The sequence below is a fragment of the Scyliorhinus torazame genome, chromosome 22, assembly GCF_047496885.1.
Source record: "Scyliorhinus torazame isolate Kashiwa2021f chromosome 22, sScyTor2.1, whole genome shotgun sequence".
NCBI lineage: Eukaryota > Metazoa > Chordata > Chondrichthyes > Carcharhiniformes > Scyliorhinidae > Scyliorhinus > Scyliorhinus torazame.
Window position 1 is genome coordinate 89,182,668 of NC_092728.1, and position 22,321 is coordinate 89,204,988.

General features: G+C 45.5%; 1 protein-coding gene across 1 annotated transcript in view; it reads left to right on the forward strand.

Moving 5' to 3' along the window:
- ttll11 (tubulin tyrosine ligase-like family, member 11) overlaps window positions 1-19,533 on the forward strand; it is a 270,098-nt gene extending 250,565 nt beyond the window's left edge. The window contains exons 9-10 of the mRNA XM_072488539.1: window positions 17,084-17,407; window positions 18,367-19,533. Coding sequence (XP_072344640.1) covers window positions 17,084-17,407; window positions 18,367-18,542 — 500 coding nt within the window. The 3' untranslated portion in view covers window positions 18,543-19,533. The remainder of the gene's footprint in view (window positions 1-17,083; window positions 17,408-18,366) is intronic.
- Window positions 19,534-22,321: the final 2,788 nt, after the last annotated feature.

The following is a 22,321-nucleotide window of genomic DNA, read 5'->3' on the forward strand; positions in this document are numbered from 1 at the left end:
AAGACAGCCTGATCTTTCGACCTCCCTTCTGCATCCCTATCACGGCTTCAGGACCGTCTCCTCTCCCCCCTTCCCCTCTCCCCATTTTGCCCAACTTACCTCTTCCGTGGTCCTCGAGCTCCCCCTCCAACCCACTTATAGGAAAAGCCGCCCTGGGCCCAACCCCTGGCATGGGCAACCTGGCAACTAGGCACCTTGGCACTGCCAGCTTAGCACCGTGGCAGTGCCTGGTTGGCACAGATGTGCCAGGATGCAGTGCTAAGCTGACAGAAAGCTGATACCAAGGTTCCCAAGTGCCAGTGGGAGTGCTAGGATACTACCTGTCCCTGTCCAAGACCACCCGGGAGCCTCAACGCCCCAGCAAGATCCCAAAATGTACCTTCACGACTTTGTGAACCAGTACCAAATGGCGCCGAATTGAGGCCTCACTGGCGAGGCCGGTGAATCCCGGGTGAATTGGGCGAGCGCATATTTAAATGAGACTAATGCCTTATTTAAATATGTGCGTCTGGATCTCACCCAACGGCGCCTCAAGATTCCGTTGAATCTCTTGAGTTGTTTCGAGCATTGCAAATCTCAATGCAGGCCTCTCGCATGAATGAACGGCCTCGACACTAAGTCAGGCATGATGAGGCCGCTGAATTACACCCATAGGGTGAGTTGAAGCAAAACTCCACCGTATTGTAACTAAAGTTGTAAAGATGTAGTTTAAGCAAATAAACAATAGTTCTTTCTTTGTGATATATCTGAGGGCTCACTGTTTTTAGGACAGTGTTTTGTCTGGAAATTATGACCAAACTATCCGGGTCACAAAGAAAATATTAAGAATAAGATTTGGTACATTTTCACTTCTTGCACTTACATCTCCTACTCTGGACTCGTGCCTTGACTCCACTTGGTGCCCTTCCTTGTTTGTCAACTGTTGTGTATTCATTGTGTTTTTAGTGTTTCCTCACAAGCAGCCTTTTAGCTGAATTGGGGCACTTTACGAGACGATTGAGTGATGCCATCAGCCGCTTTCATCGGCAGACAGGCAGTCTAACATTGCAACCTGTAGTGTTAACATCTTCTAGATAAACCTCTACATTTTGGTTGAACCTCCAAGTCCTGCAGACTCAATCCACCAAATAAAAACTGGTGACGAGGTAGGCACCTGAAGAATAATAAATCATTGAAATCATTGCTATATGAAAGCTAGCGAGTTTCAGCCACCGGAGGAAACGAAAAATCATCGAAAACTCTGAAGGAAATTACCTTGGAGAGAAGCCCATCAGGTGCTCCACCCAAAATGAACTCGATAGCCATGAGTAACAAGTACCCTGCAGCAACAGATTTAGAGGAGTGTTGTAAAACACAAAGGGAAGCAGGTTGTGCTCGGGTTGTGCCTTGTTTTGTGACAACAAGTGATTATTATTATTATTATTTGACACATCTTTGGATACTGAGGGGCAATTTAGCATAGCCATTCCACCTAACCTGTTATGTTTCATAAGCACAACCAAGAAGAAGGTGAACCAATTACACAGTTTGTAGAAAAGACTGGCTGAACATCGCAAATTCGGGGATGTGTTAAATGATACCATCAGAGATAGATTAGTCTGTGGTTTAAGGAGCGAAGCTATTCAAAAGTGGTTGTTAACTGAAAGCAACCTGACCTTAAGGAAAGCTTTGGAAGTTGCTGTATCCATGGAATTAGCAGCCAAAGAAGCTCAACAGTTGTTCAGTTCAAGCACCAGAATTCACAAGATGTCGGTTGAAACTTGAACGCAAACACAGACTCACATTTGCCATAGGTATGCAAAAAACGGATACTCAGCAGCAGTTATCATGTGCAGAAATTGTGACAGAAAGGACGCTTGTTGGAAAAAGGAACAAGCTTCAGGCAAAAGTTGCAAGAAGCAAGAGCCACATAAAACAAATGGCAAGCTGAATCATGGAAAAACCATGCACATGGTACAAAAAGGACATGAGAAGCAACTCGATTCACAGTCATTAAATGTACTAGCTATTGCTAGTGCAACAAACCAATATTGGGTCACTCTAATACTGGATGGCCAGCTGGTGAAGATGGAGGTTGACTCTGGGGAATCCATCTCTCTGCTGCCAGAGACTGTTTATCAAGAAAAGCTCCAACATATTATTCTGCAACCTTCGAAGATAGTGTTAAAACCCACACTGGAGAAGTGATTCCGTTGGTGGGGGGGGGGCATATTGATGTAGCAGTGCAATTAAATGGACACACAGAAGAACTGCCCTTGCACGTAGCCAAAGGCAATTATCCAGCACTAATGGGAAAGAATTGGCTGAAGAAAGATCAGATTAAATTGGGCTGAGATAAATCTCATGACGGATTCTGAATTTGGCCCACCCAAAATCTTGAAGAAACATGCCATTGTCTTCAACAATGAGCTGGGAAGCATGGAGAATATCTCAGTAAAGCTCAACATCAAGGAAGAAAATCAGGTGATATGGGTAAAGGCTAGTTCAGTGCCATACACAATCAGACCTAAGGTAGAGGCAGAATCAGAATGGCTAGTCAGAACGGGAGTCCTTAAACCCATTAGCGAGACCATCTGTACGCATTTGTGGCAATTTTAAAGTCACTATTAACCCTGTACTGTGTGCAGAGCAGTACCCTCTATCACTGATTGATGACCTAGTCACTGGGGGAGGAGGTTTGGGGGGGGATTGCTCGGACATGGTTCCCCACATAACATCCACAGGTGAAGAGAAGCTAATATCTTTTATATCAAGGATCTTGAATAAAGCCTAAAGCACTTATATGCAGATAGAGAAAGAATCCCGAGGGAATCATTTTTGGAATAAAACAGTTCTACCAATTCCTGGATAGGAGGAAATTCACTTTATTGACGGACCATCACCCACTAACAAAGATTTTTGCGCCTCATACCGGGTTTCCATCACTGGCAGCGAGCAGAATGCATACATGGGAATTGCTCTTGTCAGCACACACATACATGATCAAGTATCGTCAGTCAAACTTTAATGGGAACGCAGATGGACTATGCCGATTACGCTTACCAAATAGTTCATTGATAAGGGGTTCATATGGAAACATTTTCTATTTTGAGTAAGTAGATAAGTGTCCTGTAACCGCAGGACAGGAGCATATTAGAAGTGATACAGCACTGTCAGAGGTTATGGACATGGAGCTTTGAGGCAAGACTTAAGGAGCAAACCTTGAATTAACGCCATATTCCACCCGAAGACTTAAGTTAAATCTATACAGGCAGGTTGCCTCCTCTGGGGAATGAGAGCCATCATTCCACCATTATTAAGAAAACGTGTATCACACAAATCCCACTGTGGTATTGTAAGGATGAAGGAGATAGCCTGGGGCTGTTTATAAGAACATAAGAACTAGGAGCAGGAGTAGGCCATCTGGCCCCTCGAGCCTGCTCCACCATTCAATGAGATCATGGCTGATCTTTTGTGGACTCAGCTCCACTTTCCGGCCCGAACACCATAACCCTTAATCCCTTTATTCTTCAAAAAACTATCTATCTTTAAGGTTGCTGGGGCTAGTTGCCAAAGTCGAGAATAAGGCAGGAATGTGTTTGGCTTGAGCAAAAGTGTGGAACCTGCCGCCATTAGTCTTGTTGCATCCGTGGGAATGGCCAGAAGAGGCCTGGTACAGGTGCATGTTTATTAAGCCAGATGCTGGAAGGGCACTTGTTTTTCATTCTAGTTGATGCTAATTCAAAATGGTCTGAAGTTGCCATCATGAAGTCAATGTCATCGGAGAAAACAGTAGAGAGTGGGTAAAATCTTCAGATTTGGTCATCTTATAACATAGTGCTTCTTGTCCCCTCACAAGCAGCTTTGTAGCTCAACAGGGATACTTTAAGAGAACGATTGTATGATGATCAGTTGTTCCCTCGGGCAGTCTAATATTGCAGCTTGTAGTGTTAACGTCTTCTAAATAAAGTTCTACGTTTGGTTGAACCTCCAAGGCTTGCAGACTCGATCTTGAATTCACCAGGCCAACCAAGATTGAAAAATCATAGAAATTCACAGGAGCAAACTGCTTCAGCACAAATGAACCTGGCACAATGCTAACTTATTTTATTCTGTTCCACACAGACTAGTGTAGTCATCTACCTCTTTATGTTTAGACAATGAGTACTGCTAATATCTACTTGGGGAGCGTAGGTAATAATAATAGCTTATTGTCACAAGTAGGCTTCAATGAAGTTACTGTGAAAAGCCCCTAGTCGCCACATTCCGGCGCCTGTTCGGGAAAGCCGATACAGTAATTGAACCCGCGCTGCTGGCATTGTTCTGCATTACAAGCCAGCTGTTAAGCTACTGTGCTAAACCAGCCCCTTAGTAGGGCTGATCAAAATTTAAAAGTAGTGGGAAGAGAAACCGTAAGCTGACACACAAGGCCAAGCTCCCCATCACAAATGGCTCTTACCTGCTCAACTCCCACGGGCTTTGATACCCTCTCCTCAAAATCGGAGCCCTCAGATGTGGTTGCACCCTCTTCGGTCTTCTCCCGTTCTGCTCGATTGTGTCGAAGCTTCTCCTGCACCAAGAAGAAAGCGCTTGAGAGGAGTTGCATGTTATGTCGGTTGGAACATTGGAATTTGGTTCCTTCCTCATTTTTCCTCTTGTAAGATAGCACACCTTTGTGTGGCATAAGACCATAAGACATAGGAGTGGAAGTAAGGCCATTCGGCCCATCGAGTCCACTCCACCATTCAATCATGGCTGATTTCAACTCCATTTACCCGCTCTCTCTCCATAGCCCTTAATTCTTCGAGAAATCAAGAATTTATCAACTTCTGTCTTAAAGACACTCAACGTCCCGGCCTCCACCGCCCTCTGTGGCAATGAATTCCACAGACCCACCACTCTCTGGCTGCAGAAATTTCTCCTCATCTCTGTTCTAAAGTGACTCCCTTTTATTCTAAGGCTGTGCCCCCGGGTCCTAGTCTCCCCTGTTAATGGAAATAACTTCCCTACATCCACCCTATCTAAGCCATTCATTATCTTGTAAGTTTCTATTAGATCTCCCCTCAACCTCCTAAACTCCAATGAATATAATCCCAGGATCCTCAGACGTTCATCGTATGTTAGGCCTACCATTCCTGGGATCATCCGTGTGAATCTCCGCTGGACCCGCTCCAGTGCCAGTATGTCCTGCCTGAGGTGTGGGGCCCAAAACTGCTCACAGTATTCTAAATGGGGCCTAACTAATGCTTTATAAAGCTTCAGAAGTACATCCCTGCTTTTATATTCCAAGCCTCTTGAGATGAATGACAATGAATGCATGTCATCATTGATGTAATTTTGGCACAAGGATTGTGGACCAGCTCCCTCCAGAGCGCTCAGCACATCCATATGCAACAGGTGGATAAACCCGGATTGTTCTCACTGGAAAGACGGAGGTTGTGGGGCGACCTGATAGAAGCCTACAAATTATGAGGGACATAGACAGTGTGGCTAGTCAGAAGCTTTTTCCCAGAGTGGAAGAATCAATTGCAAGGGGACATAGGTTCAAGGTACGAGGGGCAAAGTTTACAGATGCGTGAGAGAAGTTTTTTTACACAAATGGTAGTGGTGCCTGGAACTCTCTGCCGGAGGAGGTTGTGGCAGCAGGTACGATAGTGACATTTATTGGGTGTCTTGACAAATACATGAATGGGATGGGAATAGAGGAATATGGACCCTAGGAGTGTAGAAGGTTTTAGGTTAGACGGGCAGCATGGTCGGCGCAGGCTTGGAAGCCTGTTCCTGTGCTGTACTTTTCTTTGTAAAAAGTCTTACAACACCAGGTTAAAGTCCAACAGGTTTGTTTCAAACACTAGCTTTCGGAGCACTGCTCCTTCCTCTTTGTTCTTTGAAAGTTCACATATGCCATGATTTGTGGAGGCTGCTAGTTCCTGTCATATTATGTACCTAATATGGGTTATTTATATTGCAGTGGTCATGACTAATTAATGAGATCTTGAGGCTTATGTGTTTAAACATAAACACCTTTATTGGTAGGCTTTAACCATTTAAGAATTCCAATTATGGTCTTGCACGGTGTAACTTCCAACATGCAAGCTAGCTGCTTACAGAGCTCTTTATAGACTGTTCTGACCACGTGACTACATACATCACACTGTGGGCAGTGCCACACTCCAGTCCCATGATAACCCTTGCTCAGCCGAGCACTTCACATTATATTGCATAAAGGCACATTTCATCACAGTTCCCTCTTCACCTACGCTGGGTCCAACCTGTGGTGATGTGCATCAATGTAAATACATGTAGGCTAGCTAGACACTAGAGAGAGCACCAGAGACATCACACACACACACACGCAACCACTAGATCAGTTAGATAGGACACGACCAATGGCCATTCACGATACACACAGAGGTGACACGACCACAAGAGGGCATTACACCAACCCATATATAAAGGACACCACACACATGATCTGCCTCTTTCCAGTGGAGACAGTCAGTGAGTAGAGACACAGGGTTGATTCAATATCACTCCCACCACTTGGATTGCAGCAACTGGTTAGTCAGTCTGGGTAGCTATTGTAGGATCAGCAGTAGTGTCGAACCCGAGTAATAGAAGAGTAAATAGTTTAATAAACGTGTTGAAATTATCTCCACGTCTGAACCTTCCTTTGTCAAGTGCACCACAAGGAAGCCGCTTATGTTACACCTACAATATAACAAATCATGGTACCAAAGTGAACTGTTTCAATCCAGATAGCCATACCTCAGCGTACAGTGACAACCAGCAACAATACCCAGGCACGATGTTTGAGATCCGGGTTCCGCAGAAGCTCCAGTGCCACGGCGATCTCCGCGAAAACTAGCAGGTATTCTGGCAAATGTTTGAAATCTTCCTGATAGCAGTCGACCTAAAAGACGTGGCCAATGTTGAAAAGACAGAGCTTCTGCTCACCATAGCCGGTGCGAGAGCAGAAGAAATCTTTTTAAAATTCAAGTTCTCCAAAGGGGAAAACAGGAGTGACTTCCAGGCAGTCCTGGACAAATTTGGCAAATACTGTGAGGAAAACACACTCCAACCAGCAAGAAAAGGTAAGAGAAGCGCCAGTACTCACCATGAAGCCGAGATCCCGGAGCAGAGAAACAATTTTGATCGGCGGCCATATTTCTAAAGGGACTGCACTTGCGCGTGAAGCGCACAGAACGGGAAGGTCCGTTTGCACAGGCGCGAGACGCCGCGCATGCGCAATCCCGAAAACGGCCACTGGCACAGGAACAGCGATTTGCGCATTCGCAAACGCTTCCTACATATGATGTCACATGCATCATGACGTCAGAGGCCTCGGACCACACCCATTTAAAGGGGAAACATCCCAAGTCAAAGAAAAAATCTTTTAAAGCCGTAAAACAACCTTCTTTCACCTGGAATGACAGCACAATGCCTCAAATTGAACCAGGAAATGAAGTTAACCTCCGGAGAACCCTGTAACAAGCAGTTACCTACGCCCAAACCGATGATTCCGACCTTGAAAACTTTGATACCGACCTTGACATTTTCTCTGGACTTCATGAGCCCAATGCCAGCTCCGACGCAAACGGTGATGATATGGTCCTAGAAGACAACGACTCAGACGAACCTTTCACCTTGGGGGGCTACCCCAGTACCAAATCCGATCCGCAACTAGACGTGTTGCACATTGACGATCCTGACGACGAGTTCTTCGGATTTGAGGATCTTAAGCCCAGCAGATATGACATCCCGACTCATGAGGGCAGGATTATGCTGCGGCCTGACAGCAAGAGACAGAGCGGTACAAGCCCAAAGAAAGCAGCCTGATGCCACACAGAGCGTGGTCCACGCACCTCTCAGGGTTCCCGACTCTACGAAAGAAGACATGCAAGACTCCACACCGCAGTCCTTGCATGAACAAGAAGTGACTCCAGTGTCACAAGCCTCCGCAGCGAGCTCGTGGACAGCCTCCACGATAGAAGCAACGCAAGACTCCAACGCGCAGTCCTTGCAGGAACAAGACCATGAGACCTAGCAACCTCCCCTGACCAACTAGCGGCAGACGATGCAAGTCTGCCATGCTCAAGTAAACAGCAAGAAGACTATGACAATCTACCACGCTCCAGTGCACAGCAGGACGACCATGGCGGTCTATCATGCTACAGTGAAGAACAAAGCGATGATGACAGTCCAAGCCCAAATGCAGGACAACAGCAAGACAATGACAGTCCACCCACATTGTTTGCACCATCAGATGAAGACTCTGACAATTTAACCAACCTTTTGGATTTCGGCGGCAGCAGTGCGCAGGGGCCTTCTGGGAGGTGAGTAGTGAATTTAAAACCACTTACCTTTACAGGAGCAGCCCTTTGGATTTCGGCGGCAGCGGTGCGCAGGGGCCTTCTGGGAGGTGAGTAGTTAGTTTAAAAAGCCTTGCCTGGTCCCGTGTCTGTTCTTCTTTTCAGTTTTATTTGTTTTTATATAAGGCGGGAACCGGAAGTTCTACCTCTGGCAAGTGCCCCCCCCCCCCCAACCAATAAATTCTGGTGGAGAGGAAACCCGAGACACTACACGTGTAGTGTCTCCCACCCGCCCTCCTCCTCTAACCTAATAATAAGACCCATTGGTGTAAGGTAAGTGCCATATTATATTATTAGCATTGTGCAGGTCAAGGATCGGTGGTGGAGGAGCAGTCTCTGTCAGCGAGAGAACCTGAGAACATCTCAGACACTCAGAAGGCAAGTAAGTGATTTTTACTTTTATACCTTTTTTCAAATTGTGTGTGTCGGGGGGAAATTGAAGCGACATCACAGAAAAGCTGTGACCTGAGTGGCTGGTTGGGATTCTAACCTAAATTTAAAAAATATTTGAGTATTTGGGAACTAATTAAACATAATAACTTAATTATAATTTAGAGGATATCTAAGCCAGAGATCGGAGAGTATTATAGTTAGCTATCGCATTTCTATTAGAAATCTAGTGCTAGGAAACAGATAGTTGACAGTAACTTTGCAATTTTAAAAAAAAAAGTATTTTAAAAAAAAAAAGAGACAAATTTTAATTTTAATTAATTGACGCAATGTCAGTTAGAGGGGTGCTGTGCTCTGACTGTGAGATGTGGCAGGTCCGGGAGGCTTCCAGCGTCCCGGGTGACTTCATCTGCAGAAAGTGCACCCAACTGGAGCTCCTCACAGACCGCATGGTTCGGTTGGAGCAGCAATTGGATGCACTTAGGAGCATGCAGGTGGCGGAAAGCGTCATAGATCGCAGTTATGTAAATGTGGTCACACCCAAGGTGCAGGCAGAGAAATGGGTGACCACCAGAAAGGGCAGGCAGTCAGTGCAGGAATCCCCTGTGGTTGTCCCCCTCTCGAACAGATATACCCCTTTGGATACTGTCGGGGGGGATAGCCTATCAGGGGAAAACAGCAGCAGCCAGAGCAGTGGCACCACGGCTGGCTCTGATGTTCAGAAGGGAGGGTCAAAGCGCAGAAGAGTAATAGTAATAGGGGACTCTATAGTCAGGGGCACAGATAGGCGCTTCTGTGGACGTGAAAGAGACTCCAGGATGGTATGTTGCCTCCCTGGTGCCAGGGTCCAGGATGTCTCCGAACGGGTAGAGGGAATCCTGAAGGGGGAGGGCAAACAGGCAGAGGTCGTTGTACATATTGGTACTAACGACATAGGCAGGAAGGGGCATGAGGTCCTGCAGCAGGAGTTCAGGGAGCTAGGCAGAAAGTTAAAAGACAGGACCTCGAGGGTTGTAATCTCGGGATTACTCCCTGTGCCACGTGCCAGTGAGGCTAGAAATAGGAAGATAGAGCAGACAAACACGTGGCTAAACAGCTGGTGTAGGGGGGAGGGTTTCCGTTTTCTGGACCACTGGGAGCTCTTCCGGGGCAGGTGTGACCTGTATAAGATGGACGGGTTGCATCTAAACCGGAGAGGCATAAATATCCTGGCCGCGAGGTTTGCTAGTGTCACACGGGAGGGTTTAAACTAGTATGGCAGGGGGGTGGGTACGGGAGCAATAGGTCAGAAGGTGAGAGCATTGAGGGAGAACTAGGGAATAGGGACAGTGTGGCTCTGAGGCAGAGCAGACGGGGAAAAGTTGCTGAACACAGCGGGTCTGGTGGCCTGAAGTGCATATGTTTTAATGCAAGGAGCATTACGGGTAAGGCAGATGAACTTAGAGCTTGGATTACTACTTGGAACTATGATGTTATTGCCATTACAGAGACCTGGTTGAGGGAAGGGCAGGATTGGCAGCTAAACGTTCCAGGATTTAGATGTTTCAGGCGGGATAGAGCGGGATGTAAAAGGGGAGGCGGAGTTGCGCTACTTGTTCGGGAGAATATCACAGCTATACTGCGAGAGGACACCTCAGAGGGCAGTGAGGCTATATGGGTAGAGATCAGGAATAAGAAGGGTGCAGTCACAATGTTGGGGGTATACTACAGGCCTCCCAACAGCCAGCGGGAGATAGAGGAGCAGATAGGTAGACAGATTTTGGAAAAGAGTAAAAACAACAGGGTTGTGGTGATGGGAGACTTCAACTTCCCCAATATTGACTGGGACTCACTTAGTGCCAGGGGCTTAGACGGGGCGGAGTTTGTAAGGAGCATCCAGGAGGGCTTCTTAAAACAATATGTAAACAGTCCAACTAGGGAAGGGGCAGTACTGGACCTGGTATTGGGGAATGAGCCCGGCCAGGTGGTAGATGTTTCAGTAGGGGAGCATTTCGGTAACAGTGACCACAATTCAGTAAGTTTTAAAGTACTGGTGGACAAGGATAAGAGTGGTCCGAGGATGAATGTGCTAAATTGGGGGAAGGCTAATTATGACAATATTAGGCGGGAACTGAAGAACATAGATTGGGGGCGGATGTTTGAGGGCAAATCAACATCTGACATGTGGGAGGCTTTCAAGTGTCAGTTGAAGGGAATACAGGACAGGCATGTTCCTGTGAGGAAGAAAGATAAATACGGCAATTTTCGGGAACCTTGGATGACGAGTGATATTGTAGGCCTCGTCAAAAAGAAAAAGGAGGCATTTGTCAGGGCTAAAAGGCTGGGAACAGACGAAGCCTGTGTGGCATATAAGGAAAGTAGGAAGGAACTTAAGCAAGGAGTCAGGAGGGCTAGAAGGGGTCATGAAAAGTCATTGGCAAATAGGGTTAAGGAAAATCCCAAGGCTTTTTACACGTACATAAAAAGCAAGAGGGTAGCCAGGGAAAGGGTTGGCCCACTGAAGGATAGGCAAGGGAATCTATGTGTGGAGCCAGAGGAAATGGGCGAGGTACTAAATGAATACTTTGCATCAGTATTCACCAAAGAGAAGGAATTGGTAGATGTTGAGTCTGGAGAAGGGGGTGTAGATAGCCTGGGTCACATTGTGATCCAAAAAGACGAGGTGTTGGGTGTCTTAAAAAATATTAAGGTAGATAAGTCCCCAGGGCCTGATGGGATCTACCCCAGAATACTGAAGGAGGCTGGAGAGGAAATTGCTGAGGCCTTGACAGAAATCTTTGGATCCTCGCTGTCTTCAGGGGATGTCCCGGAGGACTGGAGAATAGCCAATGTTGTTCCTCTGTTTAAGAAGGGTAGCAAGGATAATCCCGGGAACTACAGGCCGGTGAGCCTTACTTCAGTGGTAGGGAAATTACTGGAGAGAATTCTTCGAGACAGGATCTACTCCCATTTGGAAGCAAATGGACGTATTAGTGAGAGGCAGCACGGTTTTGTGAAGGGGAGGTCGTGTCTCACTAACTTGATAGAGTTTTTCGAGGAGGTCACTAAGATGATGGATGCAGGTAGGGCAGTAGATGTTGTCTATATGGACTTCAGTAAGGCCTTTGACAAGGTCCCTCATGGTAGACTAGTACAAAAGGTGAAGTCACACGGGATCAGGGGTGAACTGGCAAGGTGGATACAGAACTGGCTAGGCCATAGAAGGCAGAGGGTAGCAATGGAGGGATGCTTTTCTAATTGGAGGGCTGTGACCAGTGGTGTTCCACAGGGATCAGTGCTGGGACCTTTGCTCTTTGTAGTATATATAAATGATTTGGAGGAAAATGTAACTGGTCTGATTAGTAAGTTTGCAGACGACACAAAGGTTGGTGGAATTGCGGATAGCGATGAGGACTGTCTGAGGATACAGCAGGATTTAGATTGTCTGGAGACTTGGGCGGAGAGATGGCAGATGGAGTTTAATCCGGACAAATGTGAGGTAATGCATTTTGGAAGGGCTAATGCAGGTAGGGAATATACAGTGAATGGTAGAACCCTCAAGAGTATTGAAAGTCAAAGAGATCTAGGAGTACAGGTCCACAGGTCATTGAAAGGGGCAACACAGGTGGAGAAGGTAGTCAAGAAGGCATACGGCATGCTTGCCTTCATTGGCCGGGGCATTGAGTATAAGAATTGGCAAGTCATGTTGCAGCTGTATAGAACCTTAGTTAGGCCACACTTGGAGTATAGTGTTCAATTCTGGTCGCCACACTACCAGAAGGATGTGGAGGCTTTAGAGAGGGTGCAGAAGAGATTTACCAGAATGTTGCCTGGTATGGAGGGCATAAGCTATGAGGAGCGATTGAATAAACCTGGTTTGTTCTCTCTGGAACGAAGGAGGTTGAGGGGAGACCTGATAGAGGTATACAAAATTATGAGGGGCATAGACAGAGTGGATAGTCAGAGGCTTTTCCCCAGGGTAGAGGGGTCAATTACTAGGGGGCATAGGTTTAAGGTGAGAGGGGCAAGGTTTAGAGTAGATGTACGAGGCAAGTTTTTTACGCAGAGGGTAGTGGGTGCCTGGAACTCGCTACCGGAGGAGGTAGTGGAAGCAGGGACGATAGGGACATTTAAGGGGCATCTTGACAAATATATGAATAGGATGGGAATAGAAGGATACGGACCCAGGAAGTGTAGAAGATTGTAGTTTAGTCGGGCAGTATGGTCGGCGCGGGCTTGGAGGGCCGAAGGGCCTGTTCCTGTGCTGTACATTTCTTTGTTCTTTGTTCTTGTAACCCAAGTGAACAACAAGCAGCTACTGAGGATCTACCCACGGTATGTGAGACAGGTGACAACAGCATCCCACTTCCCATGCAAGATATGCAAAGTGACAGACCTCAGCTAGTGTGTACAGAGGCACTCGACGATCACTGTGAGACCACTGGTGACTCCAGTGACACCATGATACTTCCACCCTCATTCGCTCGAACCTCTCCACAAGTCAATGCATTCCTGCATGTTCCGACTCCAGGCGTGCAGCTTCAAGAAATCTCAGCTGACTCCAGTGAACCTGTCCGGATGGAGAGCATCAACAAACCAACACTGACTCAGCTAAAACAAACCAGCAACCAAACGCCGACTCTGATTCACGTAAGCCGGACTTTACTCCAGACAGGGAGTGCCGCAACCTCAGTGATGGCACGCTCAGGGTGACAGCAGATGCCACAACGACAGGAGATGGATCACTTAACAATTACACTGGGTCAGTAATAACAAGCAGCGGCTACAGTCCAAGAGGAATACACCAATATTCACCACAGCTATATCCACACATTTTTTCCACACCAGCAGTGCAGCCAATGACAGCTCATGCTGGACAAACCCAGTATTCAGGCATGGAGCAGCCAGCAGTCTATGCAGCATATTCTCAAACAGGCCAGCACTACGGATTGCCCACTAATGGAATCAAGACCGAAGGAGGACTACCGCAAGCACAATCTGCACTACAGACTGGATGCCTTAGTTACAGCCCAGGATTTGGTGCACCCCAGCCTGGCCAGATGGCACATTCCTATCAGACGCAAGGTTCTAGTTTCATACCATCACCAGGTATTTATGCGAACAGCAATTCTGTTTCCAATTCGACAAGCTTCAACGGTTCTCAGCAGGATCACCCTTCCTGCACAGCATGTGGCCAAAACCAGTATGTACAGTCTTATCCAACTTCAACATATGGCACATCCATGACCTTGAATGATACTGTTGATGGTACCTCTTCAAGTCAACACCTTATCAGCTACAAGATGCCATCCGACAGCACCATCACAAACATCGAAAAAGAAAGGGACTCCAAATCAGACAGCGAAGTGATTTGACCACAGGGATGTTGATGGCATTCATAACCAAGAGAGACATTTGACCATGATGATTGATGGTTTTTGGACTCACACAAATGATTTGGACTTATTGTTTAATCACTGTTCCCATGACCTTAACCTATCTACCTGGTTGTTTGTTCAATTTTCTTAAAGTGTACAGAAAATATGTAACATATAAAAAAGGGGGGATGTTGTGATGTGCATCAATGTAAATACATGTAGGCTAGCTAGACACTAGAGCGAGCACCAGAGACATCACACACACACACACTCAACCAATAGATCAGTTAGATAGGATACGACCAATGGACATTCACGATACACACAGAGGTGACACGACCACAAGAGGGCATTACACCAACCCATATATAAAGGACACCACACACATGACCTGCCTCTTTCCAGTGGAGACAGTCAGTGAGTAGAGACACAGGGTTGATTCAATATCACTCCCACCACGTGGATTGCAGCAACTTGTTAGTCAGTCTGGGTAGCTATAGTAGGATTAACAGTAGTGTCGAACTCGAGTAATAGAAGTGTAAATAGTTTAATAAACGTGTTGAAGTTATCTCCACGTCTGAACCTTCCTTTGTCAAGTGCACCACAAGGAAGCCGCTTATGTTACATCTAGAACATAAATCACAACCCACCTTCACCCCCACCTCTATTCCATGCAATGTCCTATATCTGCCAAAGGGTAAAGGAGGCACAATTGTGACTCCACCACAGCACGGGTGGGGTTGTGAGGCAGGGCATGCTATTGCCACTGGACACGTGGACCCTGACCTAATGGAGTAGATTATGCAAACATTGATGAGACGTACCGTGGTGGAGCGAATAGAGTTGTTCTTCCTTTTCTGGTACTTGTGGTGTTTTTTGTGTTGCTTTTTTCAGGATGGTTGGCATAGTGTACACAATGACCACAAAATAGCTTTAACTTAAGCAAAGCTATAAATGTATTAACACTACTAACTTGAATTCGACACGTACTCCTCAAGAATACACAGTTGATTAATAACATCTAAACTACACTCATCTACAGCTAAGTACTGGTTTAAACTATGATCTGCGCTCACTTACACTATCTGTACTTCTGACTCTCGCTAGCTAACTCCTGCACATACTCTCCCATATGGCTTAGCCTCACTGCCTTTTTTAGTTTTAACTGTAGCTCCCTCTAATGGCTATTCTCGCCATTTCATTAACCCTTGCAGTGCTGATGTTATGATAATACCACAATGCTGTTTTGCTGGCCTCCTGTAAACCCCTGGGAACTTACAGCTTCGGCCACCATCAGCTGGGTAGAGAATATCCCTCCAGACCTTGACATAGTGCAGGGAAGTGTTACTAAACTTAATGTCGGGCCTCAACCTCCCCTTTCCGACATCTCTCAATAGTTAAGTTTTGACAGTAAGGATTCTGGCAGCCATTTAAATATGGCACCCAGACATGGTAGCAAGATGTGCGCCATCAAGCCCACTCTGCCACAGAAGATGGCACAAAACCCCTGGATGCATAATTACTGAGATTGGGGCTGGAAAATATTTTGTGGCTTCTCGTTGCCCTGTGTCACCGTAGTGGAAAACACTCCCCATCCCCGCCCTACCACAGGACTTTGGGGTAGATTTTTTCGCCCCGCCCGCCGTAAGAATCCCACGGACGAGATGTGGACATTGGAGAAGTCCATTGACCTCGGGCGGGATCCTCCAGTCGCCGGGCAGACACAGCCAGAGAATCCCGCCCTTAGTCTCAGATGGGAACATTGCACCTCTTCAGTGGATAATTAAAAATCCACTTGCACTTTGTCTAATGCAATGATTTTTTTGGTCTACCGTTATTAAATAATTTTTAAATGCTCATGTTTTCCATTTTGAAAATCTCGGGCGAGATTTTCCGACCACGGGCCGGGTCGGAGAATCGCCAGGGGGCCACGCGACGCCGCTCCAATGCCGGTCCGCTGATTCTCCAGTGACTGGAGAATTGGCATCGGCGCAACGCCAGTAGCTTCCCCCCCCCCCGGCGATTCTCCGTGCGCTTTGGGCCGAGTGGCCGCTGAGATAGGCTGAGTCCCGCCGGCGGGAACTGCGGGGTGTGCAGCCTGGTGGGGGGGGAGGGGGATCCAACCCTTGGGGGGGGGGGGGGTCCTCCACCGTTGCCTGGCCCGCGATCGGGGCCTACCGATCGGCCGGCCAACTTCTCCTGGTGGGGGCCTATGTTCCTCCGCCCCGAGTCCCCTGTAGCTCTCTGCCATGTTTCTTCGGGGCCGGCGCGGAGAAGGCAAATAGCGCGCATGCGCGAGTTCGCGGTGATCGTAGCATGGATACGCGAATTCACGCCGGCCATAGCGTGAATGCGCAGACCCGCGGTGCCGGTTATGACGCCGGTATCGGCAGCTGGAACTGCGTGAGTCGCTCCAATGTGTGCTAGCCCCCTGTGAGGCGCAGGATCGCTGCTCCTAGGGGCCTGTTGACGCCGCCGTAAAACACAACGGCATTTACGACGGCGTCAACACTTAGCCGCAGGATCAGAGAATCCCGCCCCCCATGTTTTCCATTTTGAAAATCACATTGAGAAAAATGCTCGCATGTCGACTACTCGTTGCTTCTTTGATCCAGAAACCTGACTCTTGCTGGTTTCCCATCCACACAGCCCTAACCTGCTAATTTCTCAGACCCAGAAGTTTGATTTATGAGCTGCAAAGATAGAAATTGCACCAGGTGTTGCACATCTAGGTAACAATTACTAATCCTGTTGGATCAATATTTCAAAACAATTATTTTTTAATAATCAGTTAAAAAAACTCAATTCCACTTGGTTTATGTAGTATAAACTCCAATTTCCATAAACTTGACGATGGATAACTGAGGCTCCTTTATATTATGTTATGCATATGCAACAATTTCAGAGATACTTTGAAGTATGCAGTGTACTAAAATGTAACACAGAATATCTAATGGAATATTTTATACTGCTATATTTTACAAGGTATGTGCTTTCAAGCATTTATGGAGGCCATCTTTCACTTGGCACAGAGGAGATACAAGACCCCACCCTTACGTGAACAAGTTGAGGCACTGGTCAACTTTTGTGAATATCAGTTGGAAACCCAGGAAGAAAAAATTGCTCTGTATGGTCGTGGAACAGTAGACCGAAGACCCAGTTTAGCTATGTTTCAGCCTGAAGGTTCTCGCTCGGGTACTGTCAACCACATGCACTTATTAAACCGTGTGAGCACATCCAGTAAATTGCCAGCATCGTCATTGCCTACACCAGTGGATCAACAACTTGTAAATTCAATGAGTTCAAGAGGTATTTCTTAATAGCTATGAAAATGTTACCATCTTATTTGTAGCATTTTAGTTATCCTGTGAAGGCAACTCTTGTCACCTACCTGAGAATTCAAATAAAAGCAAAATACTGCTGATGCTGGAAATCTGAAATGGAAACTGAAAATGTTGGAAAAACGTAGCAAGTTTGGTAACATCTGTGGAGGGAGGAATAGAGTTAACTTTTCAAGTACACGTTACTCTTCTTGAGAGCTAAAGAGAGGGAGAAATGTGATGGATTATGTACTGTTTAAGAGGGGTGGAAGTGGAAAGCAGAGTGGAAAGTCAGTGATTGGTGGGAGCTAGGAGAGATTGCAACAAAGGTGTTTAGGTCAAGGCAGAGGAAGTATTAATGGCAGTGTGAATCGCTAAATAAGCCTTGCTCTCACCAATCACTGGTCTGGCCTACATGTGACTCCAGACCCACAGCAATGTGGTTGACTCTTAACTGCCCGCCCAAGGGCAATTAGGGATGGGCAATAAATGCTGGCACAGCCTGCGACGCCAATGTCCCATGACGAATAAAAAAAAAACTTTCACTCTGTGTCAGCTGCTCCACCCTCTCTTGCACAGTATATAATCCATCATAATTCTCCCTCTCTTAATCACTGAAGAAGTCATACGGACTCAAAACTTTAACTCTATTTCTCTCTCCACAGATGCTGCCAGACCTGCTGAGTTTTTCCAGCATTTTCTGCGTGCTCTATTGCTGTTGATCATGTTTCAACTGCCCAATTCACTATTATCCTTACTGATGATGGTGTAAATGTTGGCAAGAAATAATTTAAGCAGTGAACTTCAATCAGCTGATGGTGATACTAGAGAACCTCATAGCACAGCCCCAGGTTTAATTGGTTGTGAATGTTATTTTTGTTTGGTCATCATCAGATGATTATTATTAACATGGTAACATTAATTATGGTTTATTCCATTTGCCCACAGTAACTGATTGCTCGCCAGCAGCTTCCTTCAGTCCCAATGGATGGGACAATCTGGGCTGCAGGTTTTGTCGTAACAACCGCCAAAGCTGCTCTGTGATTGGCATAAATGATGTGCGTTCTCAACGGGTCAAGCTGACACAAATTTTACATCCATCTGTAACATCGTACTTTATGTAGCAGTCAAGTTCTCAAATGGCAAGCCCCCTGCCCTCACATCTCCAAGATTCATTCCTGCACACTGATTCGGAAGTTAGCTCTTCGCCGCTAGAATAGATAGTGATGGATAACTATTTTAAAATCAATTGTGTCGAAGCACAGTTATTATACCTGCATGTCATACTTAGAATCATGTGTGGTTTATTTAAAGGAAAATTTAAACAAGTAATATTTAGGCCCTTTGGAGCTCCACAGTCCAAACAATCCGAATTTAATGTAAAGAGCCTACCACTATCTGGCTCCTGGCCCTAATTAATTCATATCATTTTATTAAACAAGTTTGATAGTGGATGTTTTCTATTATTATCATGAGTTGCTGATTGCTTCGTAATGATTATTGGCAAACTATTCTCATGTTCCAGAATCTTCTGCCAGTGAGATCACATGGCAGGTGTTCTGTATTTATTTCTGTTGACAAGAGTACAGGATCAACACTGCTACAAGAAGAGCTCCTCATTTGTGTATATCTGTTCTTTGTTAATTAACATTCATTAGGCTATAAATTACTGTTGGTGATAAAAGTAGATAAAGGCTGAATGCATTTCTAGAACATTTGTCCATCCACCACTAAATGGATTTACAGCTTTGTCAAAATATTGGGCAGAGGAATGTAATGCATATGCTAAGCCTTCATCCACGATTAACGGTCATTTTTAACCTACATTTTTGTTTTTTGCCATATTTATAGTGCAGTGGCGGTGTACATTAGCTGTACTCAGTAATGCATTCAGTAATGAAATGTAAAACAAGAAAATGCGCATTGTGTATTGCACTGTTAAGGAAGCACATTGCTGCAATAAAAATATTTGGTTGCAATGTTTTGCTTAAAAAGTTTAGAATTCAAGTTACTAACCAACACCAGCAATCTCTGTACCACAACTCAAATTTAAACCAGTAGAAGGACCTGGCTATCTGTTCATTAAAGATACACCAACAGTCAAAGGATGCTAAACTCTATCTTGTATTCTTATTTTCAGTACCGGTGCAGAACTCTCAATAGCCAATGTTAAAACTGGCAGAGCACTTGCTGCTCCTCACTCGCTGTGAAAATAAAGCCCAATAATGCAGCCAGAGGCAAAATAACATTAACAAGGTTCGGTGTATCATCGGGTGGAAATAAAAAGCAGAGGTTGTAGTTGGGCCAAGAGAAAACATTTAACCTGCCACTTGTTTATCCTTTGAAGGTAAAATACTACTATAAATTAGAGCACCTCAAATAGAATTAATCATATCAGTCTCATCTTCTCTTCTGTTTCGGTTGATTACAGTACAACAATACAAAATTATTTTATGAATGACGCTGAACAGTGAATGTTGAGAGGTTAACTCTGGATTTCTGGTGCATTGCAGCTACCTTTGACCATAAGGGCTTTGTAGAGGAGGGGATTTACCACAGTTAAACCTAACCTGTACTTGCCTGATAATCACATCTAAATATGAGATAGCAATGAACATCAGAAACTATAATCAGACTTCCCAACCTACACTAGCTACCGCTACCAACCGAACCAACACCACCACCTCACCAGCTGAAATCACCCAACTCAGGACAAACCTCGGACTTTCCTAATCTGAAGGACCAACTATTCCCTAAGTGAGTGTGCTGAGCTATCTGAGTTTAAGTAACTCTAGCTATCCTGAAATATTGACCTGTTATAATGATCACTCTCGAACAATGTTCAGTGTCCAGTTTGTTGAGGAGAATGCAAACCACAGATTTTTCCATCAAATATCAAAAATGTTTATAGCATTAAAACCATTTTTTTTCGCAATACCATGGATACAAAGGTGGTCATATCCTAAAAAATGGATTTCTCAAAGGAAGTGAGTTGACATTTATTGTGATTGACAGCAGGTGTTCTGATCCCCATAGAGACATATTTTTAAAAAAGAGATTCAAACTTCCAGTTAACTGAAAGAATGATTCGACAAGATTTCGATTTTTAAAACTCTTATTGTAACAAATAACTAAAAGCACTTTTTAGAAATACTACTTTATTTTTGTAAGCAAGTTATATTTTAAACTACAAAGAGGAACATTTCCGTTTTATACTTACTACACGTCCATGAATTACAAGCTCTGAGAGCAAACTGTTCATGGTTGATCTCAGCTTCCAATTAGTCACTGTGCCTCCACGTCATTTAGTAGTCAATTTGACTGAGTGGCTGCAGGCACTTTCCTCGGTTTTCAGGAGAGTTTCTTAAATCCAGTAAATTTCAGTAAAACCTGTTCTCATTATTTTCCTTCACCGAGCCATGCGAGAAAAATTCTCCTGGAATCTGTTTAAGGCTGAAAGTTGTGTCTCTTCGACTAGAGACCGTCCCCCTTTCACATATGGCTGTGGTGGCTCTCAAAGTCAAGCAACCTTTCCTCATGCTTACCACACAGGCCCTGTGCTCTCTGTGATATTAATTAATTTGTAAGGAAGCCTATAACCTGATCTCAAAAATGACTTCCCCCTTCCCTCTTCCCCATGGCAAGGTAAAACACATTAACCTTGCATCCAGGTACAAATGCTATTTAGCTATCCTTTATTCCAAATCTCATCTTAAAAGTAAATGGACAATTTGGGTTTACAGCCCAGTACCTTCAACACCTTTCTGGGACTTTGGGAGTCTTGGCCTTTCAACCATGACTTGGATGCATAGAGGGCTATCTTATTTTTGGTCTGCCTGAGTGGGCTGGATTAAAAATCAGGATCGGGGACCCTGGAAGTACTGAGGAGGATACTAGATGCAGAGGAAGACTGGGCAGAAGGCCTGTTTCCATGCCAAACCAAGCCACCTCATGCCCTGTCCCCACGCCCCATTGCCCCTCATATTCTATGCTAAACTGGCTCTTTATAGCCTCTTTGTCAACTCATGCCTTTCACCCAGTACTCTTTGCCCTTACACCTACCATGCCAACTCACCCAGTATCCACAATGGGAAGACCTCAGAAGCCATGCAGAGATGAGATATAAAGTTCCAAGTGTCTATTGCAGACTTCACTATATTGAAAAAAAAGTCATTAAAAACCCAGCAAACATTTAATTCAAGCGCACTATGTCTTATGCCAGCAAACATGGGAATTCTTGTTCCTCTAAAAAGTCTTTAACCATTTATAGCTGTCAATCAAACTGAAATGACAGGCACCCTGTTGTGACAACAGATGGTTGTAAGATCAGTCATGCTGCATTAATCAATTAAAGGACGCTCTCAGACTTATGTCAACTAAACAGAGTGGAATAGAAAGCAATGATTTTTTAAAAACATTTTAGACATTTAAATAAAAAGATTTAATGGGCAGGACTTTTAAATGCCTTGACATCTTGACGTGTACTTTTGACAGCTCGTCTTGACACTTTTGACAGATTCTCTTGACTCCTCCTGTCACTTTTGACCAGTCTGTTGACAGTTCAAATGAATTTGATAGCTAATGAGTTAATGCACTTTTTACACAGGTTCAAGCCTAATTTTAGGACTTCCAAAGAGGACCTGGGGCGAGATTCTCCGACCCCCCGCCGGGTCGGAGAATCGCCGGGGGCTGGCGTGAATCCCACCCCCGCCGGTTGCCAAAGTCTCCGGCACCGGAGATTTGGCGGGGGCGGGAATCGCGCCGCGCCGGTTGGCGGCCCCCCCCCCCCCCCGTGCGATTCTCCGACCCGGATGGGCCGAAGTCCCGCCGCTAAAATGCCTGTCCCGCCGGCATAAATTAAACCACCTACCTTGCCGGCGGGACAAGGCTCCGGTCCCTGGGG